The sequence below is a fragment of the Sceloporus occidentalis genome, unplaced genomic scaffold (genome assembly GCF_023333645.1).
Source record: "Sceloporus occidentalis isolate IW3139 unplaced genomic scaffold, rSceOcc1.0.p SCAF_28, whole genome shotgun sequence".
NCBI classification, from domain to species: domain Eukaryota; kingdom Metazoa; phylum Chordata; class Lepidosauria; order Squamata; family Phrynosomatidae; genus Sceloporus; species Sceloporus occidentalis.
The window spans coordinates 12765758-12780011 of record NW_028317008.1 but is presented as its reverse complement, the minus strand read 5'-3'; the positions used below and the strand labels follow the sequence as shown (position 1 = coordinate 12780011).

Genomic DNA, 14254 nt, shown 5'->3' with positions numbered 1-14254 from the left:
ATCAGAATAAGAATGCGTTTTCAAAAATGTAATGCTGCTTTCTTTTCAGAGCAGTTTTGGTTTTCGAATGATACAATGTTGTCAGGCAGGTGCTTTGTATGTATCCTAGCTCTGTTAACTTATCTATTAAGAAAAACACGCTAGAAAAACCCTGGCTCCTTATGATACTACCTGTGGTGGCTCAAACAGCCACTAACGAAAGTCTATGGAACAAACTTCATTAGAATTATCATAAAGAATCAGCTCAGCGTGGTGTCTGAGCGGGGAAAATCATCCAAAATATCACGCGGCTGACAACAATGGCAGCCTCCGGGTCTCCAAATAAATTGAGGTAAAACTAGGTTTTTGCTGGTATAGCACTGCATTTTAAAGATGTTTTCCCCATTGGTCTTCCCATTTAACAGTAAACCAACAAGAAAAAATGCTTAATCATATATGTAAAACTACATAACCGGTCAGTTTATCGATTGTAAGCTCACATGAGCAAAAGCCCTCTTCTTCGTCTTCTGTACCAGTATGTCTTATTGTTTTGAATATTGTCATTTTTAATGTTTTTCATGTTCAATGTCCCCTATTGTAATAGCCCTACAGAATCTGCTAGTGCTGTATAAATAAAATGTAATGTGATTCTTACACCAGGTAGTGTTTTTTTTTATGGCTGATTTCCCCCCCAAGAAGAAACAATTTTTCCAAAAAGTTGTGAAGGATCTTGGATGGAGGATAAACATAGCATATGAAATTCCAATAGCAGCATAATGCATAGTTAAATAATTCATAATTTCCTGACACAGCTGGATATCGCTGGATAAAGCGAGAGTTCAGGGCTTTTGCATGTAAGATAATTTGAAGTAGTGTTCCAGCGCAGACATCCAGCACTGGATCATGTATTGTCACCATAGCTTTCTCCTCATTGATTTTTCCCAGCTAGCTTCTGTATATCAATCACAGCCGTACTTACTGTACCAGAAAATTAGAACTAAAAACTGATTGTAATGTTATTGTTCAGCTTCAGTCTGGATGTGGGGCTCAAGTTGCTGTACATTAGTAAGCTTCTGTTTCATTATCAGTACCTCATCAATTTATTTGGATCTGGCCATTCAAACATGTGGCATATGAGTGGTACGCATGCCATGATACTTACGTTATGGAAGGCTTGTCTGTATGTTATAGATTTTTAAATAAATTGGTAGTAGTAGTCTGCTTATGTGCTGGTATACCTCCCTGCAGTCATAATTATTGTCCAGATCTCTACTCCCTTTTTTAAGAAAATGTAGCTCTATACATATGTCCATACCTGGGAACTTCTCGACTCCGGCTACCCGGAGCCTTCCCTTGCGGGACGCGGCCAGGACTGCGCACTGAAGTTGGGGGGAACACCCCCATGTAAAGGAAAAAATGGCCGGGGAGAGGGGCGTGTCAGCACCCCGCTCCCGCGACCCGGAGGATTCAGGTATTGAACCGGAGGAGCGGCACTCACCCGGCAATCTCCGGGTCAAACCCGGAGAGTTCCCAGCTATGCATATGTCGTTCTGGCTGGCTAGCAAGCTGTGTGTCTCCTTGTGTAGTTTACAGAAATTCATGTTTATTCATGTTAATTTCAAACTAAGAATGCCTCCGAATTTTCAGTCGAACAGAATGTGAACTGAAAAATTAGTCTGAATCGTTTTTGGCTCTTTTGTATAGGTCTACTATTTATGTTGTAGGTCTCTTTAACTCTCCTGCAAAATGTTATTTCACAGTTGTCTTTCCCTGTGACACTATCCACACAGCACATTGTATCTATTTTTTGTGTTCTTGCTTTTACAAGGATTTACCTTATTTTTATTTATTTATTTTTTTTTAAAGAATAAAATGTATGTTTGCATAGTCATGGGTTGGCTTTGAATGAGTCAATAAGACAGAGATAATGAGGAGGAATTATCTCAGAGCAGGAAGTTAAGATGACGTCTCCTGGTGGCATACACGCCATGCATGATCTCTAACTGTGGGACCTGTGAAATAAGTCATAAGCGGAACTTGATGGCCTTAAGTCTTTTCTATGACTTGATATTTGATCCCTGCCTGTCTAATCCCAAGTGTGACATTTGTTATATCTAATATCTTCAGAGCATGTTTTTTTATTTATTTATAGGGATAACTTTTTTTTTTTGTGCTTCTTTAAAGACAGGAACATTTCCTTTCATTCATTGAGTATTTTTTTATATCTATAGATCTCTTGGTATTCAGATCCTCTAAACTGGCATAAAAAGTATAATATTTACTACGTAAATTACAAATCTATTACATCTGGGGTCCCTTTGCTGCTGGCAGGAGCTGTGCTACTTCTTGTACATTAACAAAGCTTTTGATGATGTCTTTAATGTCTTCTCTCTAGATAATGGGACTCTCTCTTTCAGAAAAGGAAGTTAAACTTAGAATGCACTGAATTTATTTCTGAACGCCAGCTAATCGGAACACTCATGATAATGATAGATAAAATCGCATACACTTGTTAGACAAATCTGAGAATTTAAGCTCTGTGCATAGATAGCAAAATGGCTTATTTAGAGTTTAAACATGTGTAGAGTACAGTCTTTAATATATGCCACAATATTCAGGATGAATACTGGAATGATTTTCTGAAAATGCTCTCAAATTTTTCTTTATGTGGTTTTCGGTGATTAAAGTGGCTTTACCGTGATTTTCACATAAAAAAAATCAATGTACCCCCACCCAAACCTCTACTGCTATCACCGCTTAGCCCAAACACTTACCAGTTTCTGGAAAAACTCTCATTGCCGACGGCATCAGCTGTCCATAGTGATATTGAAGGACAAATGCCATACATGTGCACAGATGTGATTAAAGCCTAAAAGTGCAACATTAGGCTATATAAGACTTTAATATGGATGTATGCATGATATCAGCCATCACTACAGAGACTGAAGCCTTCCTGAAATAGTTGAGCATATGGGATAGGTAACCAATAATATGGGTGACCTGCAATGCAAGGCCACTTCCAGTCGGGAATTAAGTAGTTCCTTTACTTTTAAGCTTTTTTCTCTTTAACCTTTTTAACATATATATAGATTCTTTGTTTTTGTTTGTTTAACCATTCTCTAGATAGTAAGCTAGTCTGAGCAGGGACCTCCTCATCTGTTTTTCTGCCAAATCAAGATATTATGTTATATACTACTTGTTATGTCTACCCATTGTACGGCACTACATAATATGATGGTGCTATAGAAAGCAATAAATAATAACATGGCTGAGGGATTTTATAATTGCAGTGCCATTTTAAGGCTTCTCAATATGTATAACTTGGAAGGAAGCTTGGAGGTGTGATAGAAAGTACAAGAGGGAGCTTTATCTCAAAGAAAGAGAAATGAACAAGGGGTCATAATCTCAAACTAGAGGGTGGGAGACTTAGATGTAGACCAAGTCTTGACATCAGGAAAAATGATCAGACTAGATGGGCCGAATGGTTCATCAAATTCTATGTTATTTTATTTATTTATAGGTAGTCTGTTAGTATCAGGCTTCTTTATAATTTCATCTGATAACCCAATGTGTTCTGAAATGTATATGTATATCACTCTCAAACTTAAGGGGCATGTTGGCATAAATATTGCATATTCCTCTAAAGACTGGAAGGGATGTGTTTTTATGAGAGCAAAGAGAGCTGTTGAAATCAAAAGAATTGCCCCCGAGGGCTTTATTTGGTCTCTTAACACATGGGTTTTTAAGTTCAAGAAGTCTTTATGTTGAGGTGCCTTTTTATGTGGCACTTTTCAATTGGGGATACTCATCAAACATCTAGCATACTGAAGCTGGATATAAATGGAGGATTCATGTCTTTGCCAAATAAAGATGCCCTTAGGCAAAGTATAGGATAGATTTGCAATCCAGAAGAAACCAAATGAAGTGTTGCGGTTCTTAAAACGCTTTCACTCTGATGCATGAAGAATTGGTATGCTCACAGAGGATGTGAGAATCCCTGCTGAGATTATACAGCGAGCTTGGTTAAATACATTTCTGGCTGTGTCGGCATTACTTATCTCTGATAATTTGAACATTCAGAAAAGACATGGGGGTGCTTTTTGTAACTGTCTGATATAGCAAATTAATGGGTCAGAAATTACCCTTCATCAGGCAATCTGGCAACGAGCTGCATCGCATGGACGGCAAGCAGCTGGTGGTGGCTTTATATTCTAAGGCTGATTGCACCACTCAATGGGGATTGTTTTTAGAAAGCAACTCCATTGCAAAGTTTCAAAGGTGGTCTTATTACCACAGCAGCCAGTAGAATAGTTCACAAGCAGGAGCAATACATTGTCTGCCATGGTGATGACATCACTTTTCTGATTCTGCATCAGCATCATTCTTCATAGGTTACTGCCATTGTGTGCTGCAAATAAAGGATGCTGTTATTACAGCGCTACGTTGCACCATAAATGCCGTTTTCATTAGGGCAGTCAACAGTCCTCTTAGATAAAACATTTAATTGAGATGAAAAGATGTTATGCAAAAAAAAAAAACCTTGGCACGTCTGTAATAGTTTCTTCTACTGGTATAGTCACACAAAATATACAAACTTTTAAGAAGGTTTCTTAGTTTCTAAGTGTCGCATAATTGTTCCTGGCAAAAATACGAATGAGGCAACATTTTTACCTGATTAAAGAATTACCTCTGGGAAGAGTTTGGACATTGAGCTGTACTTGGGATGATGTTTCTTGATTGTTTATTTAGAAAAGTATACATTTTTCCCAGTTAGCGGAACAGCACCTTTAAAATCATATTCCTTTTAGTGCAGACTGCCCTCTTGCAATAGTGTAAAAAGTTGGCTTAATCGCTAAGCATTTTGTTTTCTCATTGCTTTGTTAAGGGTGTCACCACACATTTGTGTTGAGGAATTAACTATTTTTTTGCCAAATTGCTTTGTTTCTGATATGGGCCAGTTTTCATTTGTGTGGTTTTTAAAATAGAATGGATTAGAGCACAGTGTAGCAGTAGAAGCTAGGAGGGTACTAGCCCATGAAAGCTGGACATCTTAAAATAGGAAGATTGTCTATTTGGGGGGAGTTAGAGCACTTTTCCTCTTTGATGTCCTTATCTCAGTAACACAACTTGTTTAGTGCTACTGGATGTACACTGAAGTACATCGGAAATATCTTGTAGACCCGTTAGTAATGAAATTACAACCTTCTTCTAAAACCAGACTTTATCTACACTTTACAGGAAGAAACATGTTTTAATGTGGGTGTTTTTTTTAAGTCAAATAAACACAACAATCCACAAATAGATATGTCTGTGGTACATAAAGAAGGTTTTGTTCCAATTAGACAAAGATTAACTGTAAGCAGATAAGAACCATTTGGCCCATCTACTCTGCCTGTTTTTTTCTGCTTTGAAGACTTGGTCCTTAATCAGTCCTTGTTCTCTTCTAAGATTCAGGAAAGTCATATACATATTCCACACATGTTTAAATTTCCTTATGATGTTAACACCTATTACTTCCGTTGGCAGGCTGCTCCACTAAATACCATCTTCTCCAGTATGTTAAGCACATTTACTGCTGGATAATCAACCATTATTGTGACACTTAGGACTGTAGAACACTGATACAGTTATAGGACGGGAACAATTCAGCGTAACAGTTTGTTTTATTGAGATAAATACGGATGGATACATTTAGTTCATAAGCTATGAAATACTATGTTTTTACCCCTACAAACAGTGACATCAAGTGATTTAATTTCTTTGCTGTGGTTTTGTCATGAAATCTTTGCGTTACCATGGCAAAGGAATGACATTCAACAGAAGAAATAGAAAAAAGGTGTAATAAAAGTAATGTATCTTAGTTGTGAAATAATGTTGCTTAGTAGAGTTTACTTATCTACCTTTACTGACCGCGTCCAAAGCGCTGGTTACACGTAGTCCAGCGGTCCAGTAGCATTATGAACACTTTAACCTAGGATGTTAATTAGTCCATAGGCAATACCTTTCCAGTGTTTACGGCCCGCCACTGTGCGTTTTAACGCCCATGAGAGAGATTATAGTGCTAAGCCTTATTTAACGAGAGCTCTATGTGATGTTTATTTAATGTGTCGATCACGTCATGTAATAAACTACAGTGGCTCCAGGGAGAGGTGAAATTTTAGTTTTATTTATAAGGAGAATAAAAAATCCCCACTAAACAGTGTTTGGACAATTCTTCTAAACATGAAAGCTCCCAGTTGCCTTTAAATTGGCAACTTGTAAAGGGACAGCCTGAAAATAGTATATCAGGAAATGTACACAAACGTCTATGTCTGTTTCCAGGTAGTATAGGCTTTCTCTGCAGGTAGTGGCGTTCAGCCAGGGTATTCATAATGCCAGAATATGGAACACTGAGTAATGTGGATAGTGTCTGGAAAGAACACGGTATAGTGGCAAAATGATAAATACGGGGTTCAGGTAATTATTGTAATATAATTGTTGGGGGTCTAAACATGCCACAATTCTTCTCATTCGTCATAATGAGAGTTTATAGAATGTGGGTAATATACAGAATTTACCTCTTTGCTCAAGTGCACACAAGCCAGCGTCGTCTCTGGAAGATACTGCAGCAAGTAAAACTACAGATTCCATAAAAGTGACACTAATAATGCAGTGAACGGGTAAGATTTGTTGTGCTCAGTCACTGGCTGTCGCAGTAGCTAATGCATGTATTTTATTGCGCCCTGAAAAGCTGTTCCGCATCCTTGTCTGTTGCCATATCAAAATGAGAATATTAAGACTCTACCCTTGTAAAACAAAAATAAATACAAGGCAATAAAAAAACACTGTTACTTTGTTCTCAATTACAAGACATTTCATTGGATCAGAGATTTTAAATAAACATCCCTCCCTTGATATTGTATTTTAATTGTATGGATGACATATGATTGATTAATAACCTAATACTAATCAAAAAAAAAAAAAAGGAAAACCATGGACTACAACTAGTAGTTGGGCAACTGGAATACAACCCCTATAAAGCTCATCCATCCCTCTGGCCTACTTCTAGTTATGACTTTATGCCCCTTTAGATCTCATTTACTGGCATTTGTTAATGAACTGTGAGGAGGAGAAACCTGAAAGGAGCAGTAGATCTGTGTTACAGCTGCCAAGTATCTGCATGCTGAGACCAGGAGCTAAATTAAAACTTGTTCCCCACAGCCCAGGCCATGAGCAGGGCTACGGCAACACAATAAAGCATTCTGCTTCGTGGCTGATTTCCGAGGAGAGGCAGCAGGCTTCCTCTATAATTTGACTTGACACATATTGCTTGTAAAAGTCACCATGGACATCCTTAGGCTGTGGTGGAGCAGATGTAGAATGGAGAAGAGGGATGACCAGTCTCTTGCACCGCATATTAATTGAAGAAGGCAGACACTGGAAGATTGTCTCTCCGAGTTTGGATTTTTGTTGATTTGAATCGTATGTAACCATAGCGCAGCGATGGCCCTTCTTTGTGGTTTTAAACAGACGTTCCAGAAGGAATGTGGTGAGTTCAGCAGTCAGTATAATAATTTCATGGCCATTATGTAAAGGTTAAGACTATAGCATTTCCTCAACACAGAATTAGTACCGTAATTCAGGAGCAGACATTCAGCAAAAAGCTTATTGGTGCCCCAAGTATATCTGAAGGGGTTTGTTATGGGGGCTAATCCTTAAATTATTGTGCATTGAAATACATGTTTGTTTTGTAAGATGGCAGCACTTCTAATACCTCTAAAGCATAGTTTTAAATTGGAGGTGGTTGGAAATTACAGTTTTCCTCCTCGGTGGTATCTTGTTGCCCAATCGTTTATGCGGTGCTAGTTACACTACGAACAGGAGTGGACTGCTGGGTGACGCAGCTCTCTTCCACTTCTGTTTCCCAGTCACTTGTCTAAGCATGTTCATTGTGCTCCAAGGATGATGTATCTTGCTGTAGCCATCCTCTGCCCTGCATGCTTAGTAGTTATGTTCGAATGTAAGGCATGCAGAATTGCTTGGAGCATCCCTTTGTAACAAAAGTAATATTTCGAAAAAAATTCCAATATCCATGCCGTTGTCCACATAGTTATGGTCAAGTTAGTGAATGTAGAAAAAGTCATATCCACTGGCCTAACTACAGGGTTCGCAGCTGCGACCGGGCCCGTGCCTATAGGGGGCCCGGTGTGACACCATGAGATCACAGCACAGACCCTACATTGCCGCTACCAAGAGTACTGACTCTCTGGGTAAGATGATTAGGACGTTACACCTCTGACCCCCCCCCCCCTTTCAGCAGAAGCCTTGCTCCTCCATTCACTTACCACATGAAATGTTGGAGGGGGGGGGGGTTATGCAATACTCTGCTCAGTAGAGAATGAAAATGAATTGGCCTACAATTCCCCAAAGACAAATTAATAACTACAATATAGAACAGTTAACTTGTGTTTGATGCTGTATAATGGTGAAGCCTTTTATTATTATTATTTTATACATTTGCCTGTGAAATACTTATGTTTTCTTTAGTAAACAGTGTTTTCCAGTTTAATATAGAGCGAGGAGGATTCTGCGCAAAGAGTCTATTAGTAATTTGTGTAGATCAGGGATGCTGTGGCCTGCAGCTGGCATGTTTAATTTTATTAGTTAATATATAGTTTTATAGTTTTACAGTCTGCGAGTAAAATGTGTGTTAATTATATTTTATTAATACCCATGTTTATTGCCTATTTGTTAATATCATCCTCAGCCCATGTCTGGATTAAATCCAAGAATTGATTTGGATGGTTAGCAGGCAGTTAATGCATATTTTGCAGTGCTTAAATTTCACAGTTAAGTCAATGAAAGCTTGTTTATTAAGCAAGATATCAGTACCCAACCTTCCAAACCATAGTAATTCTACTTGGATGTTGTCATTAAAAAAAAGTTATAACAAGTAATTTGTTAATTAACACTTTTAGTATTCTTTTGAAAACCAACAATAAGCACCATGCTAATGCTGTAACTTTAATGATGATGATTGAATCACCAGTCTTCAGAAACTCTCTGTACCTTCTCAACCAAGTGACTGTTTTAAAGTGGTAATCATTGTCCCTGTGCCCAGTAATCTAGTATGTGCATAGCTGCCTTTACTGGGAAAAGAAAAAATGTCGGTGCGCTAAGCTAGTCTCAGGCTCAAATAATACAAATGTATGATATGAGGCCTACCAAACAGTGTGAGCATGCTACAAATACAGTGTGTTGGCTGTACAATGTATACAAAAAACAAAAACTGTCTGCACTTCTCACCCTAATAAAGTTAGAAACAAATATATAAACATAATATAAATGAGAGGTTTTGGTTATATGAATTGGCCAAAGCATAATTAAGCTCACCCGCCTCATCAAGGCACACTCTCAATAGGGTGAGAACCTACTCTCACCTCCTACATAGCTGCCTTTACTAACTAATACTTTTTTATGGTGTTTTAATAGTGATTCCCATGGGTGTACTCTTTACTATATATAGTTTGATGGGGTTGAGGTCAAAGGGCCTTCTCCAAACTTTTGGAAGCATTAAGATTTCCCTTTACTGGGAAGGGGCCAACCCCTGAAAAACAGCCCCATACCATTATCCCTCTCAACCATACTTTACAGTCGGCACAATGCAGTCAGGGAGGTAACATTCTCTTGGCATCCACCAAACCCAGACTCTCCCATCGGACTGCCAAACAGAGAAACGTGATTCATTGCTCCACAGAACACGTTTCCTCTGCTCCAGTCCGGTGGCGGCGTGTTTTACACCACTCGTTCCGACGCTTGGCATTGTACTTGGTGATGTGAGGATTGCATGCAGCTGCCCGGCCATGGAAACCCATTCCATGAAGCTCCTACTGCACAGTTATTGTTCTGATATTAATGCCAGTGGACATTTGGAACTCTTCAGCTATGGGATCAGCAGAGTGTTGGCCTCAGCACTCGGTGACCCCACTCTGTGACTTGGTCTTCTGCTTCATGGCTGCGTTGCTGCTGTTCCTAAATGCTTCCACTTTCCAAAAATACCACTTAATATTGACTGTGGAATATCTAGCAGGGATGAAATTTCATGAACTGACTTATTGTAAAGGTGGGATCCTTTCATTGCGCTCTTCAGAACGACCCAATCTTTTCACAACCATTTATGAATGCAGAATGTCTGGCTAGGAGCTTGTGGCTGTTTTTTACGGTATTGGGATATCTGATGTAGAGCTTTAAAGAAGAGACATCTAAAAACGTAACTTTAAGAATGTTATTGCTATAAAACACAATTGACCGTATTTTGCTACTGTAAATATGTTGACAAGCTAAATGAAATGTTGTGAATATAGAAATAAAATGAATACCAAAAACCTAGTCATGAAAGTAAACTGACTTTAATATAGTAAGCAAGATGCCAGGAAAGATTTTATGCGTTTATATCAGTAATCACAGGACAGAATCTGGATCCAAGGATGTGGTGTAGTTGTGTCGTGCTTTGCCATAATCAGACAAATGGATAGCAATGTTTACATTCTGTACTAATGTGTTACTTAAGGGTGACATTTTGATAAAATGAAATGTTTGGCAGGAGTTTAATAATGCATTAATTAATAATGGAAGATTTATTGTATGACATTTAAAGCATTTAAAGCAAAATACCAGGTTACTCTTGAAAAACAGTTTACATTTAGCCTTAAGAAGGGTTCAGCGGACATTTCTAGGAAAGACAAATACAAACTTGTGGGTGGAGGGGGACAGATGTCTCCACTAGGGAACTGTGCCCCTTAAAATGGGGACACTGTTTCACCCTTCACAGAAGCATATAAATAGAGCACTATCAAAGTTTTAACACAAAGAAGGAAATTTCAAAACATTTATGTATCGTTTTTTCCCTGTTCATTGTTCACAAGTAATTTTGGAGAAATGCATCAATTACATGTAAATGATGTAGACGTACTTCTGCAGTGATCTGTGTCGCACTTCTCTTATAAATGGATGCATTACAAGCTGTTCTGTAGAATCTGGTGTCAAAATAAGCACAATGATTTGTTTAGTCGTCCAAAGATATGTTTTATTTTCTGTAAATCAAAGATGTATTTTTATGATGTCACCTTTATTTTCTCAAAACAATTTTCTTGCTAAATGTCAACGCTTAATAAAATTGTTGCCTAGGAGAGAAAACGTTCTACAGTGTAACATGTCTGTTGCTTCTTTACAGATGAGGGTCCTTACACAAAGTCTGCAAACCAATCTAAGGCACCCGATGGGGCACTGGCAGTGCGCAGGCAGAGCATCACAGGTAAGTCCCTGTCTTGGAGTATTATCATGTATTGGTAGTGTTCAGTTTAGAAGGTCTCCCATGTGAAGCATATCCATAATGGGGAATTTAGGGAAGCAATCACCATAGAAACCAATGGAATGTGATAGTTTCTCCAGTTTTACAGCTTTGCGTGAGAAATACGCTTTATCACCATAGAAACCAATGAAATGTTACAGTTGCTAGAGCTTTGCAAGAGCAATGCACTTTAAGCATAACCTCCGTCTATCTGAGAACAAGATGCTTATGAAACGTAACATCCTTTTCTGCGTTGGTTCAATAAATGGCATCTACTTCAACCAAAGACCCCATCTTCCCTTACAAAGGGATAAAGGGAGCAATATGTACAGGTGGTGCTTGTAACAAAGTCTACTGCTGGGGCGAGGTCTTCTCTTAAGGTTCAGTGTGAAAGCCTTCAGCTCGATGTGTCAGTGGCATGAAATTCTCTTGAGATACATATAGGGGGCTTGCAGTAGATGTAATATATCTTTGATCAGTAAAATAATTCAGCTTTTATTGGTTTACTTAATTAGTAATGCAAGAGCTACCACGTAACTCACAAAAGCACTGCACAACTGTCCCAATTATAAGCACTGTTTCCAAAGACTGATATGACACTTGATTATGCCAAAAATGACACCTGCAAGTACACAGTAGGATTTGTCAATATCTATCATATTCAATGACATTGCTACTACATTTGCTTCTCAGTTTCCCTTTTTAGAAAACACTTTTAGAAAACCAGGTTGCCACTATGGAGTAAATTAAGATGTATTCCCCTTTTTGAGGCACAATTGTTTCCTTGTATTTCAATTGTATGGCATTGGTTTTGTAAGAAAGCGACTTGGAGAAAGCCACCGATATAAATGCAAGTACCAATACATCGGAAATGTGTTCCACCCTTGGGATAATCAAGTTTTTCCATGCTTCGTAAATCATGGGGTGTCAAGGAAGTAGTTGTTACTTGAGGCACCTCGGAGCACTTAGAGATTCTGTTTTTTGGCTTGCAAGTTAAGACATATCATGACTTAAGTGCATTCTGTGGTTTTAGGCGATGTTGGCATACAACTTTTCTATTACAAGGAAAACAGACTGGTGTCAGCCGCCGGGAATCCACAAAGATTTTGTTTAAGTGGGATTGGGCATTTGCCGTGGTTGTCCAATGCGTGTGAAGCCTTGGAACAATGCCAGTATACTGGACTGGTAGAATGCCATCAGGCTAGGATGACAATATATAGGCCGACAGCAATAGTTTTCTGTATTTGAAGCTTGTTGCCCAGAGGGGCATTGTGCAGCATGTAAGCATCAGCAGGAACTTGTGGAATTTGACCTATTTCAACATTTCTGGAATTTAACCCTTCAGTGGCACCAATAATGGCACTTTAATAAATAAGGACACAATAATAAATAGTGGATCACTGACTGAGACATATATATAGTCTGTGTAACTAGCCCTTAATATTTACCAGCTTAGATGGGAAATCAATTTAAAATTTCTCATTGTTATATTTCCTTATTTTTGCAATTTATTTTATGGCATGGCCTACAAGTCTTAAATAAAATTGCTGTAATTTGGAGAATTTAACACCCAGTTCTGTCCAGCACCCTGCTAAATATTACTGTTGTGCTAATGAACAGCATCTTGTTCTGAACAGCATAAAGCACTGTTCAGTCCAAGACTGGGGAACAGGACTTTGGCATCTTACTTTATCACATGCTAACACATCTTAATTAATTTTCACAGCTCTCTTATAGCCTTAAAAAAAAAATCTCAAATAAGATTAAGTATGACGCAGTTTCCCTCCTCCCATATGATTTAGCTGACAGTTTTCAGGGATCTGCTATAATCTCTGAACTGTGCAGAAGCTTCTCAGAAAAAGTGAGACCAACATGACCGTTCTAAAGATGGCTAAGTGACACTATCCATTAGGATACAAAAAAGCACCTTGCGACAACAGGTATGGAGTGATGGGCTGAGCCGTGAACATAGCTTAACAGATGCCCCTTTTCCAAAGAGAGCAAGTGGTCCTGGTCAACATTGAATAACTTTTCCCAGGAACATATTAAGAATGGGTCAAAAGGGACATCTTGCTGCTTACTACTTTTTATGCATTTTTCGGGACAGCAGAGCAGGGATACAGTTGTGCTGTCGTTTGTAGTTACATGTTGCAGTCAGTAAAAGAGGATGTTGTCTGCAAGGCTCATAATTACTGGGTTGGGGGCTCCAGCCAGGAAACTGCAGCCACAGGAAAAGAGTGTGCGGGTAGGAGTCACTGGTGCTTAGAAAGATCCTGCAAGGGGGAGCCATATGTAATGCATATTTAAGTCAATAAGATCTCTTACAAGTCTCCTCATACATTTAATTCATATATTTGTTGGATATCTCCATATGAATGCATGATTGTGCCTTTTAAGCATAGCTATGTGTGTATATGAATGTATGCCTTTTGTGTGTCAGCGCATATCAGTTTAGCAGCACAAGGACAGAAGCAGTAGCTCTTCTCCCATCATATATGCAACAATGTATGTTATACTATGTTATTATGTTATACTGTTTTGTCTGATAGTTGCCTAGTTATGTATGTTAGCTTTTTTAAACGCCATGCAGTTTGCATGATTGTCCTCCTAGCTTTTTCTATAGTTCCCTTTATGCCCCCTTAAATATGATTCCTGGGAATGCAGCGTATAGCTGAGGTTAAATGAGGCTATCTTTACTGAAGATGTTACTGAACTTACAACCTCAGATATTGTTGAGAAGATTGTAACTACCATGTTTGTTTTTTTGGGGGTTTTTTTAGAAGAAGAATGTAGAATCAGCAGCAGGGTTCTTTACTGTGTTAGTAAGCACTCTCTTTGCATCCAGTTAATTTGTTCTAAAATAATTAACTAGTAATTGTAACTATACTAACTAGGGTTTCGGTCATTACAGAGGTGATAGGGGTACATGGCCACTTTATAGGTTTT

General features: G+C 38.5%; 1 protein-coding gene across 7 annotated transcripts in view; it reads left to right on the top strand.

Moving 5' to 3' along the window:
* LOC149299842 (glutamate receptor-interacting protein 1-like) overlaps window positions 1–14254 on the top strand; it is a 206876-nt gene that overhangs the window by 123266 nt on the left and 69356 nt on the right. For all 7 annotated transcript variants that reach the window (XM_089486243.1, XM_089486244.1, XM_089486246.1 and 4 more), the window contains exon 2: window positions 11192–11272. In XM_089486243.1, the coding sequence (XP_089342369.1) occupies window positions 11192–11272 (81 nt within the window). The remainder of the gene's footprint in view (window positions 1–11191; window positions 11273–14254) is intronic.